Raw genomic sequence first — 22,989 nt, forward strand, 5'->3', positions numbered from 1 at the left:
AAGTGTGAAGTAGATCGGACGAACGGTTGTCGAGATAATCGAAGGACGGACAGACATCCCTGCCTTTTAAGTTAAGTCAGAAATATCAAAGACGATGGTTTCAGCGAATGCCACCAATAACCGGAAGTTGTCTGAGAACGGAGCAACATGACGTGACATCGATCTTTCAAATTCATAATGCAAAAATCCAAATTGGTTTGGATTTCTCAGGTGCCACCCTACATCTCAGAGTAATACCCAACCAACCATTTACACAGGTGTAATGGAGTTCGCACTCTGTGGGGTTGTTGGATCGTGTGACGGCGGAGACAGAAGAGAGCGAGCGTTTCAAGAGTTAACGTCGGTCCAATCGACGAGGAGCGAGTACTTCCACGATGCACTCGCCGCGCGCATCCAGCGCAACTCCACCCACTTTCTGAGCATTTAAAAAAAAAAAAAAAAAAAAAAAAAAAAGCAGAGGCGGGAGAAAGGGAAACTTCTGGGTTCAGAGGCTCTTCAACATGACATCTTGTATCCAGCACAGTTGTGAACCTCAGCGGGTCTCATACGACTAACCTATGGAGTGAAGCAGTGCCAATAAACCAGATCTTTGCACAGTGACAAGAATCATATTTGTTGCCTAAAATACTGTCTTAATGGGCATTACGTCAAGTAGTGTTGTTTAACCATGTGGGCTTTGATGAATTCAGTAGTTCAACTATTTGTATGTATGAAATCCTGATGAAGCTTTGATACAGTAAAGCTTTATTGAGCTGTTCACTAGCCACCTTTGGAGAGTCGTTCTCTCACATTGGCCCTTGTAAACACACCATATATTTACATTGCTCGGTTTGATGTCATAGGCCCCTATACTTTTCCCTTCTGACTCCACCGGGGGCAGGGAGAGGGATATGCAAGAACGAGCACAGCCAACCAGTAAATCCGACGGCGGTAGTTCCCAGGAACACCATGCTGCCATCGCACAGTGCTTCTATTTAGTCAAGAGCTGGAAAGCAAAGTCAGACTTAATAACGCCGCTGCAAAATGAACCAACAGGGTCCAATAATTGGTTTCAGAGAATGTCAATATTTTGAAACCAAGTACACATTACTTTGGTGATGCCGACTCACTGTTTTCTTTCCCAGGTACACGTGTTTCCAGGGCCTAATTGCGGCCAATTTAGAGCCTTTTTATCTTGGCTGGTTTTGGAACAGCAAATGACATATAAATCTGCGCCCACTTTCTGCGCCTCGACCTACCTCACGTTACCAAACATGGAGGTGTGTGACGCAAAACCAACTGGAGGATGGGGTCAGTGGCCAGCTGCGGCCGAGCTTAGGTTTTTCCGGGGTCCCGGGGTGAAACAGCAATGAAAGGCTTTGTTCTCCTCTGGTACCTTCCTATGGGCTGCCCTCCATCCAGGCTGGAGGTGTGGGCTGTGAGGGCGGAATGGAGGAAAAGGGTGGGGGGTGGGGGCGGGGGTCGGGGGCTGCCATCCTGCCGTCGTGGACTCTGCCAAGCACAACATTCCAACACTGCTGGGATTGTGTGGCCTGCATGTTTGTTCTGTCTCTCTAAAGGAGGTTCGGCTCATATTCCCCTCCTCCCTCATCTCTTCTCCCGGCCTCTCACCTGTCGGACTGGCGGCCAGGACGCCAACTGACTGAGACCCGAGGAGAGTGCAGCTGCCCGATCTGCTGCCGCTCCCCTTCCCGCCAATTTGGCAACCACTCCACAGCTGGATCTGAGGGGCTGCTGACAGTTTTACAGGCAGTTTTTTTTTTTTTTTTTTTTTTTTTTGTGGAGGTGGTGTTTTTTCAGCAGCATTCAAATGAGCTTTAAAAGAACTGTTTTTAACACCTCACAAGATCGCAGGTCTCATTCACCTAGTCCTATTTCTTTATTTGACTTTATGTTTTGTGGCACTCTGTGTATTACTCTGTATTTTTCCAACTCCACTCTTTTTTAGCCATTTTCCACTTCCACCTTCTTTTTCTCTCATGTCTGACAAACGTGCCTTTTGCTTTCTGTCATTCCCGCTTTGTGGCAGTTTTTCTACCGCAATAGGATTGAGTCTTGGAAAGATGGGGTGAGGAAAAGGGTTTCCAGGTTCTGGTCAGCTACAGGAATTTGGGACGTTATTATGGTGCTCTGTACAGGATCGTTGTTAAGTGTAATGCGCTACAGTGGAACATATGATAAGATCTTAAGTGGCGATCATCAGTTCGTAACTGTTTATAGGCCAAAGCCCCAGATGAATCTCCAGATGAATCACCATCAGCTTGACATTTAGATTTTCTCCAAATAATGTGTTGTTCCAAAAGCAGTGGAACTGGAGGCATTTGCTCATTTACACTTCTCATCTGGACCCCGCTCACTTACATTTTGTCCCTCTCCTCTCTGTCTTTCCTCAGCTCGTTGGCTACAATGAGAAACCCATCAACCTGCAGATGTTCATTGGAACGGCAGATGATCGTTACTTGAGGCCTCACGCATTCTACCAGGTGCACCGGATCACTGGGAAAACGGTGGCCACGGCGAGCCAAGAGATCATCCTCTCCAGCACCAAAGTTCTCGAAATTCCTCTCCTGCCTGAAAACAACATGTCTGCCAGGTTGGCCCTTAAGACACACTTTGGGCCTACATTAGTCAGTTATGAGTTCACCGCCGGGGCAGAATCTCTCTACAATCTAAGAAATTAGGATTTTTATCATCAGAAATATTCACAATGTCGCCCAAGATGGGATTTTGAGGATTGGTAATTCAAACTAACAGGCAGGTCAGGAGCAGGAGGAAAATCTGAGAGGTTTCCCGTGGCTCACAAAAACAGACGTTTCCATATTTAGGACTTTGCATCATCTGGATGAACATATTCATGTAAGGTCTCGTTTCATTTATGTTGAAATTCATAGAAAGTGACTTGGTAAGGATTTTTACCTTCATAGTGGTAATAAATCATATTCACAGCATGTGTATTTGGTGGTCCCGACACTTAATTCGCCCCTTATTGCCAATCCCTACCGGGCTGCGGTTAGTTTTTATCACTCCCAAGCCCTTGCTACTTAAATATGTCTCCGATGTCTGCCAATTCTGGAGGTGGTGCGTGGCGCCAACTATTTTTCCTACGACTTTGCAGTATCGACTGTGCTGGCATCCTGAAGCTGCGGAACTCAGACATCGAGCTCCGGAAGGGGGAGACGGATATCGGAAGGAAGAACACGCGGGTGCGGGTGGTGTTCCGTGTGCACATCCCACAGCCAAATGGGAAGGTGCTGTCACTCCAGGCAGCCTCCATCCCAGTAGAGTGCTGTGAGTGTCCGCTCCCTGACCTCAGTCAATCACACACAAACAAAGACACACTCTGAAGTACACACGCACACACACACACACACACACACTTACTCACTCACCTTTTTTCACAAATTTAATAGTAAGCCTCATTGCCAGCCATCTTGGTGATCATGAATGTTGATTTAATCCACTGTTTGCCCTCATTGAATATAGCTTTAGATAAGTGTGCCTGATAAATGTCTTCAACACAAAAGCATTGCAGTCCACCTCGTACCTCGAGCTCTAGCACTCACACAAACACAAAAATATATATTATACCATACTGTACTATACTATATAATATAGGCTGGGTATTGGGCAGGATCTCGACATTGATTTTGATACAAAGGGTCACAATTCGATTCAATATCGATTCAATCCGATATTGATAAGCTGGCTTGGGGTATGAATAGTATTCTAAGTGTACCATCTGAGGCGCATAACAGACATATTTAATGGACCAAACTCAATCAAATAGAAAAATCAAATATTAAATTATTAAATTAAATTTGCAATTTCATTTGTGACTATGGCGGTGTGTCATTTAAGTGTTGAAAAATTTATTTTCAACAAAGTCCTAATACTTTACTATATTATATTATACTATCCTATACTATGTACTGAGCAATTAACATCCTCCTTTGGGCTCATGTTCTGTCTTGTGCCCTTTTCAGCCCAGCGTTCAGCTCAGGAACTGCCTCAGGTGGAGAAGTCCAGCCTGACCAGCTGTCTGGTCAGCGGGGGAGAGGAAATGGTCATCACTGGCTCCAACCTCTTCCCGGAGTCAAAGGTCATCTTCCTGGAGAAGGGCCCCGGTAAGGATCATCTCCAAAGACAAGCATTGCTTTGAGTATTTACAAAGGCTTGCTAATATACACTATATCCTGTAACAACCTAATGGGGATTAAATATTTATCATCTGCCTTTACACCTGCATGCAAACATTTAAATACAGCTGAATGAAAAACAAAATTTATTGTCACCAGTGTTGCATGTAACTGACTTGGTGTCATAGAACTATGAATACATTGATGGTTCTCCAATATATATATATATATATGTGTATTTATAAGCAATTAACCTGTCACTAGGTCCTTCTACCCTTAGTTGCTGTTGTCAGTTGCTTAGTTACTATAGAAAAGCCCCGGTCACACAAGAAATTGTGTCAGCCGAGTCAATGCCACTTTGCTATTGGTCAACAGCACAACTCTTGAGTATCAAAGTTAAAGATTGAACTCTTGAATATTCAGTTCATTTAAATGAATTGAATTAATTGCAACATATCACTGTAATGCAGTTTTAATGCAACAAACATTTATTGCAAACATACGCTTTTAAACTGCATTTTCATTAGGCTCATAGTAATTAAAATTACTCTTGCACCACATGTCACTAGCTCAGTCTTTTTTTAAATAAAATATCCCTTTGCCAAATATGTCCTCACACAAAAGATTAAATTAAGTACATTTCTGACCATGCAGAATGTGTTGCTACAGATAATGAGAATATGGCTAACTATAGGTTGTAAGCCAAAATGCGTAATGGGGCCTTGTTAAAGTCGAGTCCAACACCATTTTTGTTGTAAATTGTAATGTTCCTTTGCTCCAAGCAAGAGACATAAATTCTCATTTGGGTCTTTTTTTAAAAGATTTGACAAAACCACTGATGCAAACCATTAGACACCATTAGGCCTGGCATTCAATAAACTTTAATGCCCCACATGAGAATAATGTCTTGGTCGGAAAAAAAAAAAAAAAATGATGCATGTTTGTCAAAAGATTCATAGTTAGTCACATCTGACCACGTGTCAGTTATGCGTAGCGCTGAGAATTAAAAATCTTTCTTTTACTTTCTCCAACCTGCTACTTGGTATGTTTTCAGTTGTTGCCTATGCTCTGGCTCTGGAGATTTCTTTTGTAAAGCTCTCTCTGCAAAGCCTTCTTTTCCGATGGCCCACAGCTTTTTTCTACCTTTGCTGTTCTGTCTGACGCACAGCACTCCATAATAAAAACACATGTAGAGGCGGGTTCTTCCCAGGATGGAAACTCTTAAATAGATGGCATTTGCTGAGCCAGTCCCTGCCTGCCCAGGGTCTTTCATGATAGCGAGCAACAGAATCAAGTTTACACATGGCGGCAAAGTGTGACCGAGAACAATTCTCATAGTTTTTGGGACGACAAAGAAAGAGCGACTCAGAGGAATGCTTCAGGTCTTTGACAAGCACTAGGTGAAGCATGCCGCAGGAAGTATAATAGAGAAACAACGCTGGTGGTCATGTCTTTGGAAAATGCAGTGCATTATGGGTAGGGATTAAAGTACGAGATCCCATAATGCATGGAATCAGTGGATTGTGGGGGCAAAGAGGAGGAGAATATAACGGGAGGGGAAGATAATGGCATTTTGGTTTTTCTGTAAACGATCCTCCTCATCATCGCTTAATCCGCTGGTTGACTACAGAGAAAATCTGATTGGAGTGAGTGTAAGATGGAAGAAACAAACTAAAGACACCGGCAAATGACAATGATTTTTCCAACTTTTCCAAACAGAGGGCAACCGTGGGAGCATGGGAATCATGGGAGAAGAGACTGGTTTGTTGTGGCTAGTACACAGAATCAAAATAATAGACTGTGGCTTAAAGAGATCTATGCACTGGAATTGGCATCCCACCAGTTGTCAATATGCACGACCCAATGTCATTGCCATGGTATGGTCTTTATACTTCATTTCATTCTGGTATAGATTAAACCATCATGTGAATTGCTAAAATGTCAAAATTAAAATGCCTTTATGATGATAAGTGTGGAGAACATGTAGGATATGCATGAGTCCTATATGCATGTAAGGTATCTACAGCTTCTAGATAACCACCGTATAATGAACAGTTTGAAGTGAGCATGCAGACAGAGAGCCTCTCCTCCCAGTTTTTACTTTGGCTATCCTTCTGTTTTTCTGATACATTTTCCCAGTTTAAAAAAAGGAAACAAAAAGGGAGGAAAAAATAAAAAATGCATTTGGAAAAAAGAAAACCCCGAAACCTTTGAGTCCTTGGTGGAATTTTAAGCATTTCCAATGAGCAAGGGTGACAGTCCACACAAGTTTACTAAGATACTGCTTTTCTTGAACAACACATTCAATCCCTAACCAGAGTGTTTTTTGCTTCTCCCCCAGTTTAGAGGTATGAAAGCCTTTAGTTATTCTAACACAAACGCTGATTGCCTCCTTTGTTTTTGTTACATCGGCCAACAGAATAGGTCTCTTTCTTTTCCCTCTGACTGGGCCGTTCAGGGTGTCTGCCATCAGCAGGGCACGGTAGAACGTTCCTGTCAGAGCTTGTTCCCTGCAGCCAGTATGGGGCCCTTGCGTCTGCCTGTTGAATGTCAGCGTCATGCCCTGCAATAATGTACCGCTGTCAGCCACGGAGGCGTCCAAGGTCATTCACTCCATAGTGAGAATAGTCTGACTTTCACCCGCAACCGGAGGTCTTCTCTCGTCAAAGTCAGAGAAGGTCTGCGGTGATACAATGGAGGCTAATGTTCAAGGGGATTACTAGGACCAGGCTTCTAGGAACCTCAGACTTCAACAACATGGTTATTATCTAAAAGGGGACGTATTATAAAAACTCACTTTTTCGCCGCTTCTGCACATACATTTGGGTCTCTGGTGGGCGTACTAACACACAAACTGAAATAAGACAACCCGGTCAGTTTTTTGTGAGCTGTCTTATTTCAGAAATCGTGCGGTGAAACAAGCCGGTCCGATTTGTGTCTCAGTCCTACGTCACATTAGGCGTTTTTGCACCGCAGGAACTTTTTCATAGTTCTAAAAACTTTCGGCGAAACCGTCCCTTTTTTTGTGCCCGCCCAACAGGGACTAGGTACAATCGTAGTTCTTAAAACGGCGTTCTGAGGGACTTTTTTAGCTCCTACTCCAGGGCAGGGACTCACCGGCACAAGAGGAACCTTTCAGTGACGTAAGTGCACGGTGATTGGTCCAGACCTAAGTCCACGGTCCCTCGCCGGTCCCTCAACCTGAAGACAGTCATCCCGGTCGGGTTGCATCGGACTGGGTAGGGACCAGCTCACTTAAACTCAGCAGTAATAAAAAAATAACCAATAAAAATAAATAAAAAATCAAAAAACAATGATAAAAATATATATTTTTTGTAATGTATTTATATCATTTATTTTATTTTCCGACGTTCATTAAATGAAACAAAAAATCCATTGTGCATTGTCCCGATGCGTGCCCTTGCCGTACGGATTTTAAATTACACAGTGTAGATCTAGTATGAGTTAGGATTCAGCAACTGGATTGCTTATTTCTCGCCTCAGATTTGTTCAGAAACAGATTTTGGTTGATTGATAAGGTGAAATCAGTGAATCAAGTTTATGGACTAGAAACAACGGAACCATGAAGTGAAGCTCAAACCCCAATGGCTCACAGAACTCAGAACTTGTGCTCAAATGCCATTGGTTTAGGGAACTAGGGGCCTCGGGAGGGAGGCGCCACCCACTAAACAGACCGTTGTGGAACAAGATGGGTTAGAAGTATGTTACAATGGCTAGAATGCATAATCTGAGTAGTATTTTCAGCCCAAAAAAATGTCAAAAACATGTTTTGGGTACCTCAGAGATCTATATTAAGATGTTGAAAAGTGGCTTAATAGGCCCCCTTTTGAAAAATAAAAGTAGAATTGCCTAAATGTATCAGGGTTTACAAGCAAGAGCTGCCTTTGTGTGCAGTCCATTTGCGGCCCCTTTTAGCTGACACGTTTCAGATGCATAACATTTGTTTTTTGGGAACGCCCAAAAACATGAGTCGCTGGAAAGAGGGAGAAGCACAGGTGTACGGGACCGTGTGCCACGTGAGGACGGGCCATTTCAAACCAATCCATCACAGCTGAGTTTAGCTAAAGGAGCTTTCATACTGCATGTCTGTTGTGATGATCGTGACTTCCCCTGACCACACTGCAAGCCTGTGTATGTTTCCCAATCGAGTCGTTCCTCTTCCCAAATGCTTTCCTCTCAGCCACTGCCCTTAAGATGTCTGGCCAGATAATTAAATCTGTAGGAAAACTGGAAAATCAAAAGGATGTGTCCTAGCCAGAAATCTGGCAGTGTGTGGAAGCTTTTTAAAATAAATAGAATTATTCCACTGCTTTCTCTATAATTCTGTCCAGGCAAGAAAAACAGAGGGATATCAGGACATCTGATTAGCTTTTAATGGCTGTAAAAATATTCTCCCCGGGGTTAGTCGAGCTTTAAATATGACATCATTTTGAATTCTCTTGCCCCCCCCAGGAAAACAATAGGAAATACAAATATTTAGCTTTCGGAAGTTCTTTGTGGTTCTTAAGACGTGTCCCTTCGAGGAAGAAGTGTCAACTGACATGGTCATTGGGAAAATACAGCCTGAAGAGAAATGACCGAATTATGCTTTCCGCCGCGAGAAGTATATTATCTTATTATCTTATATAGTATCTTATATATTCTGATTAATTTTTTTGTGCTACGTTTCTATGCGTTTACTTACTTTATTTGTCTTTAATTCCTGTTACACTTTATGGTCATTTTTTCGTTACTGCTACTTTAAATAGCACGGCTACGTTGAATTTCCCGAATGAATCTAACAGATTGGTCCAAGAACTGGTTATTCAATTATTTAACAAAATGACTGATCATTCCACATGTCTGTCTACTCAATTATCCATTTACTGTCGGGGATAACCCCTCCTCCATCATGCTTAAACCAGACTTTACTCAGATGTCTCAAGCCACAACGACCCTCTAGGACTGTAGTCATTTTTTACGTCACCTCTCAGTCATTTGGCACTTTATTTAATGGTAAAAAAAATGCACTGTTGAAGGAGGTACAGTACAGCAGAAACTGAGTAAACAAGTTTTAAATCGCATTTCAATACTACAGTTTGTCATTTGTTGTGTGTATCCGAGCTTACTGAGCCATAAAGGTGAATGAGGCTGTGTATTTTTATGTGTATTTGTCTTTTTTTTTAACATTACTGGGTTTTTTTTATTTGTTATAGATGGGCGACCGCAATGGGAAGTTGAGGCAAAAATAATCCGTGACAGAACTCAAGCCGTAAGTAGCCCTTTTTTTCCATGACCTTCTACTTTTTATAATATGGGTTGATATAGTGGAGATGGAACAAAATATACATTTTCATGTTGTTATGATTAAATAGATACTGTGCATACGGTAAGGCGAGGCCAGTTTACTTGTATAGCGCATTTCATACACAAGGGCAATTCAAAGTTTATAAGACATAATTGGCATTTAATTAAAGCAATGAACAATAATGGTATATCAATAAAAAGGTAAAAACGGAAAAAAAAAAAAGACATTATTTAAAAACTTGCTTTATAAAATGTTTATTATTTATATATATTTTTTCAGTCGAGTATTGTGGTGGAAGTGCCTCCCTACCACAGTAAGACGGTGGGCTCGGCCGTCCAGGTGCAGTTCTACGTCTGCAATGGAAAGAGAAAAAGGAGCCAATCACAGCGTTTCACATACCTGTCAGGTAAGAGGACCTGAGTTTTGTTTCAAAATGATGCATTTCAGTTATTTGCATCAACTTTTGGGACCTAAAATTACTTCTATTCAACAAAAGATAGACAAATCTTCATTACATCTTCTGTGGTTTCAGGGTATTGCTTTATTCTGAACAAACACCACTTTGTAAGGATTTGGGAAGCCTCTGGGAACACGGCATACCCGGTGACTTTGGCTTTAGTTTCTAACAATTATTCTGGGAATTACTCAGTCTCTCTGTAAAACCGGGAGGGAACACAATTTGGGTTTGTGTACTGCACAGTTCACAAAGAGGCTTTTCCTTCCATCCACCAAAATATGCACTACTGTGGTTTGGATGGGTTATCCTCCCCCAAACAACATCACGCACACCTGCCAAATGTTTTATGTTGTCAAATCACTCAACCTCAACAGTCAAGTTTTATCTCACAAAACCATTTTCATGGAGATTTTACTCCGAAAAAGCCTTTGCGTTCCACAAAGCGCCACACTATCGCCAAAGGCTGTGGTTTGACTTAACTCATTTCGGTTTGGAGGAAACAACAAAACTGGATCCCCAAAAACTTTCCCTGAAGCATTATGTTAAAGTCGCATCCCCCTGCCTTATTACTTGGTATTATTTCCAAATGTTTCCTCTTTAGGGCAAAGTCGAACTAAATTAAGAGTAGTTGAAATACAACGACCTGTGAATGTTTTTCTTGCTACCAGCGTTTCACCACTGCAGTGTGAAAAGGATGTGTGTGTGTGTGTGTGTGTGTGTGTGTGTGTGTGTGTGTGTGTGTGTGTGTGTGTGTGTGTGTGTGTGTGTGTGTGTGTGTGTGTGTGCGTGACTGCGGCCGCATGCCTATGTGAATATACGTTCCCTTGCCCTGCCCCTCCACCCACTTAGCCTCTGTGTTTGCAAGCGCGCCCACTCGTCACAGGCAGTTCCTGTTTTCCTCGTTGACAGACGCGTAGCCAATCAGAGCAGAGCGCAGCGAAGTCTGCTCCGTCAGTGTCGCTGGGACACCGACACCACCGTTGTTACCACGGACACCGCCCACCTTATTGTGGCCAAAAATGTTACCTCCTAATCTACTTCTGCACGTCAGCGTCGGCTGGGAACATTTCTAAGAAAAAGAACAGGATTCAATTCACTTACGGTTGCCATATCAGCCTTAAAATGATAGCTGGTTAGAAAGTTTACAAAGAGGAACAACATTTATCTTTTCAATTTTGCTTTCTGAAATAGAAAGTGCTTTCTAAAATAAGTCGAATGCTTCTATTTGAGTGCAATTGTAAAAAAAGCTTACCTAAACACACACTTTTATAAAACACAAATTCACAAGCCTTAAGATTTTACCAACTCTCAAAATGTAAAAGCTTTAAAAGTTTATATACATATATACAGTATATAAATATAGAACACCTTTTTCAACCAAGTAAGTTTGAAAAGGAAAAAGAAAAACATTTCATGAAAATAAATAAAAAGCATTATTGCATCTTCCGTGAGGATACCGTCTCTCACAATTCTCTCACGGAAAATATGGCTTACAGGTGAGAGGGGAGAAACTGCCCCAGTCGGAGGAGGTCAGGTATCTCTGGGTCTCATTCAGGAAAGAGGGTAAAAGGGATTGAGAGATTGATCGGCAGTTAGGTGCAGCGGCTGCAGTAATGACGGCAATCTACCGGACCGTGGCGGTGGAGAGGGAGCTGAGCCGCAAGGTGAAGCTCCCAATTTACCGGTCGGTCTTCGTTCCCACCCTCATCTATGGTCATGAGCTATGGGTAGTGACCGAAAGAATGAGGTCGGCTGGTTACTGGGTCTGATCTGGGCTGAAGGGGTGGTGGGGTGGTGTGGGGGCAGTGTTCTGCTCCTCCCACACATGTTCACAGGATGGCACCCACACTGGCGGCATATGCTCCCCCCCCGAGTCGGAGCTGAGTACAAATAAAATTCACTGTCACTAGGCACCAGATTGTGAAATAGGTTACCGATTTGCATGTGAGCTGCCGCATCGAAAGGCCGCCCCATTGGCTAAGACGATATGACACGGATTTTAGAACCCTGTTTTACTGTGAGGCATTTCAACACAATTAGAATAATCCGGGTTTACATACTTTGAGCTCAGCACCGGCAATTACGTTTTTTTTTTGTGTGGGTTTAGAATGTGGAAAAACTTGAAATGTTTTGGTTGGCGGAGTTCATAGCCTTCTGTCTTAGTATGTATTGTGTGCGATGGTCATTGTTTTTCTTTTACTGTTCCTCGACTCATCCTTATTTATTTTTCTCCCTCCGACGCCATTCCCTCTGTTGTCGTTGTCCTTCTCTCCCTCAAGTCTTGGTGAAGCAGGAGAATCGAGAGGACCATGATCTTCCTGCCGTTCCCCCCATGTCCATGTCCATGCCCCTGGCGCATTCTGCCAGTCTGGTGCACACCCAGCTGCCCTGCCTGGAGCAGGGCCACCCATCAGACGGCCTTCTGTCCAGCTCCCCCCGAGGCCTGGCCGCCGGCCCCGGACCCGGCATGCTCCCTCTGCAGGCCTCCTGCCCCTCCCTGGGCTCCCCGTCCTTCCAGCACCTGCCTCACCTCCAGGGCCGTGGATTACACCACTCTCCTCCCGACTGTCACATGACGTTCCACCCCGGCTCCTCCACCGCCCCGCCCCGGCCCCCCTACCAGCCTCTGCAGCACGGCCACGCTCACGGCCACAACCTTCCCTTCAACGGCCAGCCCGGCCTGCCCCACCAGAGCTACGAGAGGATGCCGTTCCAGCAGGACCCCAACGTGGCGTCACATCACATGGACCTGGGCATGGTGTACCCTTCCTCCTCCTCTTCCTCTCCCACAGCCCCCACCCCCACTAGCCCCAACCCCAACGGCCAGCAAACCCTCTTAAGCCACTCCTCGTCCCACCTCCACACGATGGGGGGCTATCGCTGCTCCCCAAACTCCATCCAGGTAGCTTCTTCTGCCGGCCACCCCCTCGTGGGGCAGCCCTCTGCCCAGCTGCAGATGGCCATGGGCTACCATCCCGTAGGTCAGAGGTCAGCCTCCTGTCCCACACCTTCCAGTGCGCCTCCCCCCCAGATGATTCCCTCACCCCACTCGGGGCCCTCCTCCCCCCAGCTCCACTCCATGCCCTACCAGTCTCCCAACTCGCCCTCGCCCATCCTGGGTGGGAGTCCGCTGGGCAGACAGCCCTCTCCCCAGGCCAGCAGCCCTGTCATAGCCAGCCTGTCTCCGGCAGCCGGGGGGCCCCTGGGTCACCCTCTCACCCCGCCGGGCCCCTTCCCAACTGATGGGGAGAGGGTGAATATCAAACAAGAGCCAGAGGATCGGGAGCCCACCTTTCGGTCCATAGGCCTGCAGGACATCACTCTGGACGATGGTGAGTTTTCTCATATTCATCTGTACGTCTGCCGCTGCTACGGCTGGGTTTTGGGCACGACTGGATTTCGACACAAAGGATCAGGATTTGATCCAATATAGATTAATGCCCATATTGATGAGGTGTCTCAGGATACGATTCTATATCTTTACATTGACATTTCGTACATAATATATCATACATTGCTGCCAACTTTTCAGGTGGTGTTTGATTAATGCGTGAAAGTACCAATATTAGAATTTTAAATACGCAACAGAGTATTTCTGTTGCGTCTGACAGAGTATTGCTAACAGAGTATTGCTTTTCTTGGAGCGCTTGTCTAATTGTATCAGGAGGGAGTGAGTGCATCTTCAGGGACTGCGCCGTTCTGTTCACCGAGAGAAATGTTCATACTTTCCCAGATCTGTTTTCCATGGCTCATTTTCATTTCACAGCCTTTCATGCCGATGACAGCCTCTATCAGTGTTAATCAATATGAAACGGCACACACTTAGGTAAAAAAATTCAAATTTAGGAAATGGGAATTCGTCTTAATCCGGGGCCACACTAAATCAAGGACCCAGATTCATGAATTCTGGGTCTGAAGGCACGAATTTTAGAAAAGTTTTGCGCCAAGGCCCGTGGCGATTTGGAGGTTTATTTATGTGTCTATTTGCTGGCTCTGTAGGTCATTTTTACTTCCCGCTTTGTGGCTTCCTCACTCTCCATCTTAACCGTCTTATTTTCCCTCCCTCCTTATCTATATCCGTCTCCCTCCGTATAGCTGCTTTTCTCTTTATCTCCCATCCTAATTTTGTCTTTGTCCTTCTCCGACGGTTAATCTCTGTGTTGGTCGCTCCCTCTACGTTCATTATGGGGTTTTTTCCCTGCTTCACCGTGGCCTATTAAACTTGATATTTAGGACGCACCTGTCTGTGGTCAATCTAATATTCAGTCTAAAACGAGGGAACGCTGACGGATTAAGTTCACCCCGCGTGACACGCGAGCTAATGTGGTATCTGACAATGTAAATCAATATAGACCGCCAGTTGTTGTATTCCCAAGCGGCTGAAACCTTGATGCCTCATTACAGTAATAGTGTTTCATCTGCCGCAGCAACAAGCGAGGGTGCACGCCGGGTCATTATTAAAGGGTCCTGTGACTTACTATTGAGTTACATAGACACAATAGGACTGATAACAGGCGTATCGTATTATAGAGGGCTGAAAACGGCAGCGCTGCTTTATCTTCCTCCTCCATCGGTTTGTTGATTAAGCACACTTGTGTGTCTTTGGGGTCGGAGGATTGCATCATTTGGTGCTGCTTGGAAAGCACATTCACTGTAGGAACACGGAGACCACAGCCGTGTGTTAACACTTCTAATAGCATCCTGTGTATGCGTGTGTGTGCATGTGCATGCGTGTGTGTGTGTTAGTATCAGGCTATCATTTAGATGCCCCAGAGAACTGTACACTTAGCAACCCTACCTGGAAAAATGAAGTCAATGTGTTTTGTTTTGTTTTTTTGTCAGTTTTCTCCCCGAAGTCTCATGAAAAAGTCTAATTTAATCAACTTTTAAATTAGTGATTTGTGGCTAGTAATTTCTCCAAGAAATATAATGTTTTTTTTTTTTTTTCTTCCCTTCCTGACATTCAGAGGGAGGCATGCGTCGGCGGTCTGTGGCACTGCGTGCACTCAGGGGGTCGGGGTTGTACAAATGGGCCGTGCACCACGAGGCCGGGGGTTAATAAGTCGCCCGACCCGGCTCTGTCTGGGAGGTGTGACATTGTGCACTTGCAAGGATCGGCCTAATTAACACGAGCCCAATGTGAAAAAGTCATGTGTGAAAGACCAATAGCCACTCAAGTACATCAGTGACATAATGCTTATGCGCCGCCACACACGCGCGCACACACACACACACAGACACACACACACACACACACACACACACACACACACACACACACACACACACACACACACACACACACACACACACACACACACGCATGCTCACACTCACACATGTAAACTAGCCTGAAGGCAACGCTGCAGGCGCTGGTCTCCCACACACGCAGGCACGCACATACCCACTTCTGTTTTTTATCTCTTGTTCGCACACTCACACTCACACTCACACACACACACACACATACACACACACACACACACACGCTGTAATATGTAAGCACATGGGACCCTCATACATACACACAGGCCCCCAAGTCCTTACACACACACACAGAGTGCATCTGTTGTTTACTGGCAGCAGACATTTTTTACAGAAATTAATCACTCACTCAAATGTAGTCACAGCCTTTATACACACATAACTTAATATACACTTTATAATCCTTTTCTCTACTTCTTATACACACGCACACACGCACACACGCACACACACACACACACACACACACACACACACACACACACACACACACACACCCACACACACACACACATATGCACACTGGTAGAAGAAAACAACTCCTAAAAGTAGCTGGGGCAGTCTCATTTGACAAAAAGTGTGTGAAAAGTTTTGAGTGACACGGTTCAGCTGGGACGCTGAGCCCTTCCCCTGAGTGGGAGCCTATAAATATCTTTGTGTGCCAGCCCGGCTCTGTAGGCCATGTTTTGAAGCAGCAGCAGCGTGGAGCTTCTTCCAGCTTGAGTTTTTAGGAGGTCGTAGAGCACCCTTAAATAGACCGCAAACTTCCCGCTACAGCCTGACAGACACAGAGACAGAAACACAGTCGCCGAGGACAGATAAAATAGACAGACAGACAGACAGATATACAGACAGACAAACAGACACATATACAGACAGACAGATTTACAGACAGACAGATAAACAGGCAGACAGATAAACAGGCAGAAAGACAGATATACAGGCAGAAAGACAGACAGATATACAGATAGACAGACAGATATACAGATAGACAGACAGATGAGAAACAGACAGACAGACAGATATACAGGCAGACAGACAGTTAGATATACAGATAGACAGATATACAGACAGACAGATATACAGACAGACAGATAAACAGGCAGACAGACAGACAGATAGACAGCCAGATAGTTATACAAACAGACAGACAGGACAAATTTGGATTGAGGCAAATATACAAATACAGACAAATCAATTATATATCGCTGCAAATATCACAAATGGACACGACACAGCACATTACTGCTGGTCTAATTTTGTCGGCTAAAATTGGAAACCAATCTTTGGAGCCAGGTCATCAGCTGTGTCAATCTCACGATACCTTTCCCCGCAGGGTTCCAAAAAACCTATTGGGTTTCAGAATGTTTCGCAAACAAGGAACGTAAAAATGTTGATTTATTGCCATTCTGCCGTTACTACAGGAGATCATTTAAAGTCCCGGTGGGGTAACAGTGGATAGATACGGATAAGAATAATAAAAAAAATATATCAATATTATATATATATATATATTATATATATATAATTGATTTCTGTATTTATTATATTTATGTTATTCATATATATTATTTATATCATACCAGTAGCAGTAGTATCACCTTCCACAGAGTTGTGTCAGCAGGATGAGTGGATATACAAACGTCAGTGAGTTGTAAAGTGCTGTGGCTAGCGAGCAGATGGCCACAGTGACGTGCACAGGAGTGTGTGTGTGTGTGTGTGTGTGTGTGTGTGTGTGTGTGTGTGTGTGTGTGTGTGTGTGTGTGTGTGTGTGTGTGTGTGTGTGTGTGTGTGTGTGCGCGTGTGCGTGTGCGTGTGTGTGTATTCCTGTGCGATGAGAGGACAGACTGACAGACAGATGGATGGACAGGTTTAGCATCCAATCCCTCCACATGCTCCTCTCAGCCGAAGATACACTATGAGAAAAGCCAAGCAAGGTGTGTGGATGTGCATCAGATCAGTTTAGTGTCTTTCGTAAAGACATTCCGATTACCAAAACATAATTATTTTTTTTTTTATTATTAGGGATCCTATTTGTACAAGTTTAACCAAAAGGCTGTATTGTATTCGGTATATTGTGTCAGTCTGTCAGTGTTTGAAAACCAGCGACACCAGCACAGCAAGGCGTCTGTTGTTTCATCTGACTGCACAATGTTTGGAAAATAACTCAATTAAATGTTGCGCTGACACGACAAATAAATGCTTTTCCATACCCCTAAATTGTAGTTACAGTTTTTGAAATATTATGGGAGTGTTTTGGCACTGCAAGAGAGAGGAGGGACTTGCATGTTAGGTTGTTTTTTTTACCTACACAAGTAATAGATTTAGAAGTCGGGTTTTTGATGCACGGATCATTATTTAGAGGCAAAACTGAATTTTATCTATAGTGGAGTAATGCATGGATGCACAATTTTTGCAATTGTTTTTTTTTTTTTTCCATTCTGTCACTTGGATATTTTTTTCTAAAAAGGTTTAAAAAATATAATAATAATAATAATAATAATAATAATAATAATAATAATAATAATAATAATAATAATAATAATAATGTAATTATTTCAACATAAGATACAATTTATTTGTTGTTTTGTAGTATTTTGTTGTAAAGACAATTGCTTGCACCATTGTCTTGTCTTGCACACCTGTGCATCATGGAACCAAACGTCAGTCGCGTTCTTATTTTATTTTCCGCTCAAAATGCACATAGAGCTGAGAAGCCGCGTGATTATTATTTTTCGATTAAGGCCGGGGTCTGATCATGACTTCTGGGTTGTAAATCTCCGTCTCTGGCTAGTCCATTAGCTCTGAGGATCCTGGGAGAACGGGCCCACTTACCAGGGTGATTACAGTCGCCATGGCGACAGACTCTGAAGTCCTTGTGGTGCCGACCCGTGTGTTTAACTAATTAATCAGCTCACAACAGCCCTGTGTTGACGCAGCGTGGATGAGAAGGTGTGGTTAGTCTGTGCGCGTGCATGTCTGTGGGACTGTGTGTATCTAAGCTTCAGTGTGCAGGTAAGTGCAACGCTAGCATTAGGTCTGTGTGTGTGTGTGTGTGTGTGTGTGTGTGTGTGTGTGTGTGTGTGTGTGTGTGTGTGTGTGTGTGTGTGTGTGTGTGTGTGTGTGTGTGTGTGTGTGTGTGTGTGTGTGTGCGTGTTTATTTTTGTGTGCATTTTGGCAGTAATGAAGGCTTCAATTTGCCCCTGTCAAAACTCACTTTTAGCAGTGCATTATGAATAAATGATAATTAAAAAAAATAATAATTATAATAAATATAGCTACAGCTACACGAGTTACAATTTTCCGGGTGTACATTGAACGCTGCCTCGGCTTCTCCGGTATGCACTCTACACAGCCCAAATCTCCCCATGCAAATGACCGCCCAGAGAGGGAACCCTGACTTGTCTAACATCGGTTCATGACGTCACAAGGGAAAGTTCCCAACAACACGGTTCCATTCAAACCGTCTAAACACTGCATGTGCCTCAGAGACATTGCTTCAACATTTTCAAACCGTTGTGGCTAAAATAAAACGGAGACGATTCGGACCCGTTGCTCTGGAGCTGCAAGCAAACTCCTTGTGTGAGGACACAAACACGGAATATGTTTTTGACTGACCTGGGGGTGAGTCAGGAATGCCAACATTTAAATTCCGCCGGCTCACTATGCGTGTTAATTAAATGTTAAAAGTAAAGTTTCAAGTTTCATGCGTTTATCGCACATGTTCATATCCCGATGACGATGAAAATATGATTTCTGGTTCTCCAGAAGGCAAGTCTTTCAATCAACAGCTCAGGCGTGGCACCGAAATCTGCGTCGCTATTTGGCCGGTAGATTCCGATGGTTTTGGAACCGGCGCCACATTGGCACCGGGTTTCAGTTTGGCTCGAATGCCGCAAAATAACGAGGTACACGACACCGGGTTGGATGCGAACAGAATATTTCTGCTAAATCTTCACCGGTATTTACTTCTGGTAAATTTTGATCGTTTTTTTTTTTTTACAAATTCCTGCTCCAAATGTAGATCGATATGGATCAAACTTGAACCGCGAGATGTCTGAGACATCCCATGTGTCTGTGCGTACCCAGTTCCAGTGCCGTGCCAAAAAACGCCCAAGAAGATTAATAATAATCAAAACCACCACCACATTCATTTCAAAAACAAATATTGAAATTAATTTTGTAACTATGGTGGTTTTTAACTTGGCTGCATAACTTTCCAAAACAAAGTATCAATATTAATATTTTTGAATCAGTTCAGAAATTGTAACAGATTGTAATCGAATCAAGTACAGGTGCGACCTTCTATATATACTGTATATATATATACAGTATATATACTGTATAAAAACGTGTATTTAAGTTATGCATTGTTAAAAAACATTGTAGTTTGTTTGTTATGAAGTTGTAGTTTATTGCTCAGAAAATCTTCAGTTTTGCCAAAAAGAACGGGGTAAAGCGACGGCAAGGAGGAAAGTAGGAAAGTCTGGGCCTTTGCAGTAAAGACTTGAAAATCTGCTGCTCGTTAAAAACAATAGCAAACATTCGCTCTCCCCCCGAAACAAGTGGAAAAGGCTCTTTGTGTCATCTTTCCATACAATTAAGGTCTTAGAGAGTGTAATGCAGAGGTCCTGGCAGCGAGCGGGAGCTCTGTGGCTTTTCCCTCAAGATGTTGGGCGGCTCTCGGGAGGAAGGGAAGCCTGGAAATCCCTCCGCACTGATGAGAGCAACATGTCCGCTCGAGACGCGCGCCGCTACCCATTCCGGGCTCCCTAAATAAATACACGCACGCGGACGGTAAAAAAAGCTCTGTCCGCGTTTGCCCCGCGTTGCCCCCTCCCTCCCTCCGCGTGTCGGTTTTGATTTGTGCTCGTCAGTCATCGGCCGAGCGCCGCCTCTCGACTGGAAACGCGAACAAGTCGCAACGTTGGCGAAGACACGCAAGCCAGGACTCGACCAAGCCTCCCCCCTCGATCAGATGCGGCTCATGAGAGTTGTTCAAATATGTAGGTGTGTGAGTGTGTGTGTGTCCCTGTGTGTGTGTGTGTTTTTCCAGATGTCACCCAGGTGTCATCGCAAAGGCGACACGCCGCGCTGCGTGTGTAATGTTTACTGTATTTCTTGTACATTGTAGAAGTAGTGTCCTTGGCGCGCTGCCATGCCGTCAGACGTAGTACTTCAGTCTCTTCAGTGTGTTTTGTGATGGCGGTACACAGAGTAATTCACTATTTCCACGGTTTCGTATCTCGAGCGCAGCTCGGATGTGATAATATACCCACGTATTCAGGGTTACCACCTTGTGGAATAAGTCCTAGATTTTCTGCAGCTCCACATTAAAACCGTCAACTTTTGTAATATTTAGCAGGTTTGTTGTTTATCTTTTTGGTCGCACTCTAAAATTTCGGCTGTAGGGAAAAGGTTTGCATGGTTTGCATATATGACACGATGGACTCCCGGAGGTGGACACTGGTCGCCGGTGGTTTTCCTTTGTAAAGCCTGGGTTTTTTGGGGGGCGGAGTGGAACGCAGGCGTCTTGTGGGCCAGTTACCGGCAGCCGACGTGTGAAAACACAAGTAGGATTCACAGACACCAGTGACTCGAATGTGACCTTTTTTAAGCGAGAACCTCTCCGCGGCCCTGTGGCCGCGTCGCCGCGCCCCCGGCCCGAGTGGCGTCGCGACTCGGTCGCAAGAAACCGGAGGGCAAAAGGAGAAGAACAAATAACGGCAAGCAACTCGGATCGTCTCGATCCGATTTCCACCGAGTGACCGTCTGTTTCCAAAGAATGCGGCCCGCTTGACTCAGCAGTCACATTTCGTGGCGTACCCGGGGCCCCGTGGAGACGTGTGCATGTCTCTACACGGCGCCGGCGAGTGGAAATAACGTGCGTTCGTCTTTTCCCCCCGTGCAGGCAGTGCCGAGCCCTTCGCCCGTTCCTCTCTGTTTCCTTTACACAAGTGTTTTCCATTGTAACATGTTGTCTTCATTTGGGGGCGACGGACTGAACAATATCCCAGTCTTCTCCCTATTTGCTCGAGCCGCGCCGCCAGAGTCATGTTTTTTTTTTTTTTTTTTCGTTTTTTTTTTGTTTGTTTTTTCGGCCGGGGGAACCTTTTTGAACGTGTCGTAGAGGATTATCATAATCACCGCCGTTTCCATTTCGACAGTTTATCGCGCTGAACGTCCATCTGCCCTCCGCACGCCTGCTTCGCATTACCTTCTTCAATGCGCTCCCTCTGACGCCACGCCGACCTTTCACAGTGGAAAGGAAAGCCGGCGTTTCTTGGAAATTGAACTACAAACGGCCCAAAACCTGAGATTCGCAGTGGCGTATGCAAATCCGAAAACAGACACATCCTGTGAAGGTAACATCTCTGACATTCCTGGACTGAGATTTATTTTTAGGTATAAGGAGCCGGGACGTGGTGGGAGTGAGATTGTTCTCGTCCGTCTTCCCTCTGAGTGTTTTCTCCCTTTTAGAAGAGCTCGCCGCCGGTGCCTTACCATGACCTTAAGATGAGAGAGAAAAGTAAAGGCAAATAAAACCACAACTGAGGCCTTCACACCATCGGCAAACACCGCCGTAGTGTAACACGGGGCTCGCTCAATCGGCGGCCCGCCGGCCAAAATGTGGGCCCGCATGTGGACGCAGCCCGGCCCTCCGGATGAATGTCATGAACCGTAGTTACTTTCATTCCAGAAATTTAAGATGCCACAGAACAACAACCACATGACTCACCATGAAGTAGGTTGCGTTTCAGAATATTGTCTCGCTCACGTTAAGCTTTCTCGTAAGTTGATGAAGTGTCAGCGTCAACACTGTCAACGGCGACAGTTCTTCTATTGAAGTCCTCGGGCCCTTGAACCGAATAACAAGATGGAGAATCTGGCAACGCAACTGCAGGCAGTCGAATAGCTCTGGTGAAGACGTTTCTGCCAAGATGATGTATTCCACACACGGCTGGCGATGAGTTATAGAGAAGTCGTCTCTTTCCCTTTCAGGGTAACACCACCTCTAATGGCCGATGGGTCCGTAGCACAGAGCATGATCACACATGAAGCACTGAACCCAAAACATAGTTCGTCCACAGTGTTTTTTCGTCCCGTTATATTATTGAATTGGATAATTTTTTGGCACCGCTGGCCGGCTGTTGACATGCAGGCGGTAAGCGGGGCTGGGCAGGGGGGGCCCCCTCTACCCAGTCATCCAGAGAGGACTCTCCCCTCACCCAGTCATCCAGGGAGGACGTCCCCCTGCCGAGCCGCTTCGGCGGGCCGGCAGCGCTGAATCACTTTGGTTTTTTCGACAAGTGAAACTCCGACGAGTCCCCAACGCCCTCTCTCTCACTTCCATATCGGATCGGGGCCTTTAGCGTCGCGGTGCTTTTTTTAATCTCTTAATATAAAAAAGACAGGTTCTTTTCTCTGCCGTTTTGATTTATGCGTCAATACCATAGAAGTTCGAGCTGGTTTTTTTTGTTTGTTTTTTTTCCTGATTTCCCTAAGATAAGGTTCCCCACAGTCATTATTTGGCAATATACTTCACATTACCTATAATTCTATTCAGTTCTATTTTTGAATATAGTTTTGAATAAAATATTGGGGGGGTTTTTTGTATTGTATACGTATGTACAAACATGAATAATTCCATAAAAAGGCAGTTTTTTAGGGCAAATACTCAAATTGAGTTATTATTGGCTGGACAATGTTTTCATGAGAAAAACACCCGTGGGTGAATTACAAAATATTTACACTTAGAAAAGTCCCGGTTGTAGATTGTTGAATTTTGTGAAATGCAGCATGTGTCCCCGTTGGCTTCTGCA

At 44.5% G+C, this 22,989-nt stretch overlaps 1 protein-coding gene across 1 annotated transcript in view; it reads left to right on the top strand.

Moving 5' to 3' along the window:
• The window catches only part of nfatc3a (nuclear factor of activated T cells 3a), a gene marked incomplete at its 3' end in the record, with an annotated part of 77,381 nt that overhangs the window by 51,995 nt on the left and 2,397 nt on the right, over positions 1-22,989 (top strand). The window contains exons 4-9 of the mRNA XM_079997625.1: positions 2,394-2,593; positions 3,116-3,288; positions 3,984-4,124; positions 9,353-9,408; positions 9,724-9,850; positions 12,181-13,233. Of these exons, the coding sequence (XP_079853751.1) occupies positions 2,394-2,593; positions 3,116-3,288; positions 3,984-4,124; positions 9,353-9,408; positions 9,724-9,850; positions 12,181-13,233 (1,750 nt within the window). The remainder of the gene's footprint in view (positions 1-2,393; positions 2,594-3,115; positions 3,289-3,983; positions 4,125-9,352; positions 9,409-9,723; positions 9,851-12,180; positions 13,234-22,989) is intronic.

Source organism: Zeus faber, assembly GCF_960531495.2.
Source record: "Zeus faber genome assembly, chromosome: 3".
Taxonomy (NCBI): domain Eukaryota; kingdom Metazoa; phylum Chordata; class Actinopteri; order Zeiformes; family Zeidae; genus Zeus; species Zeus faber.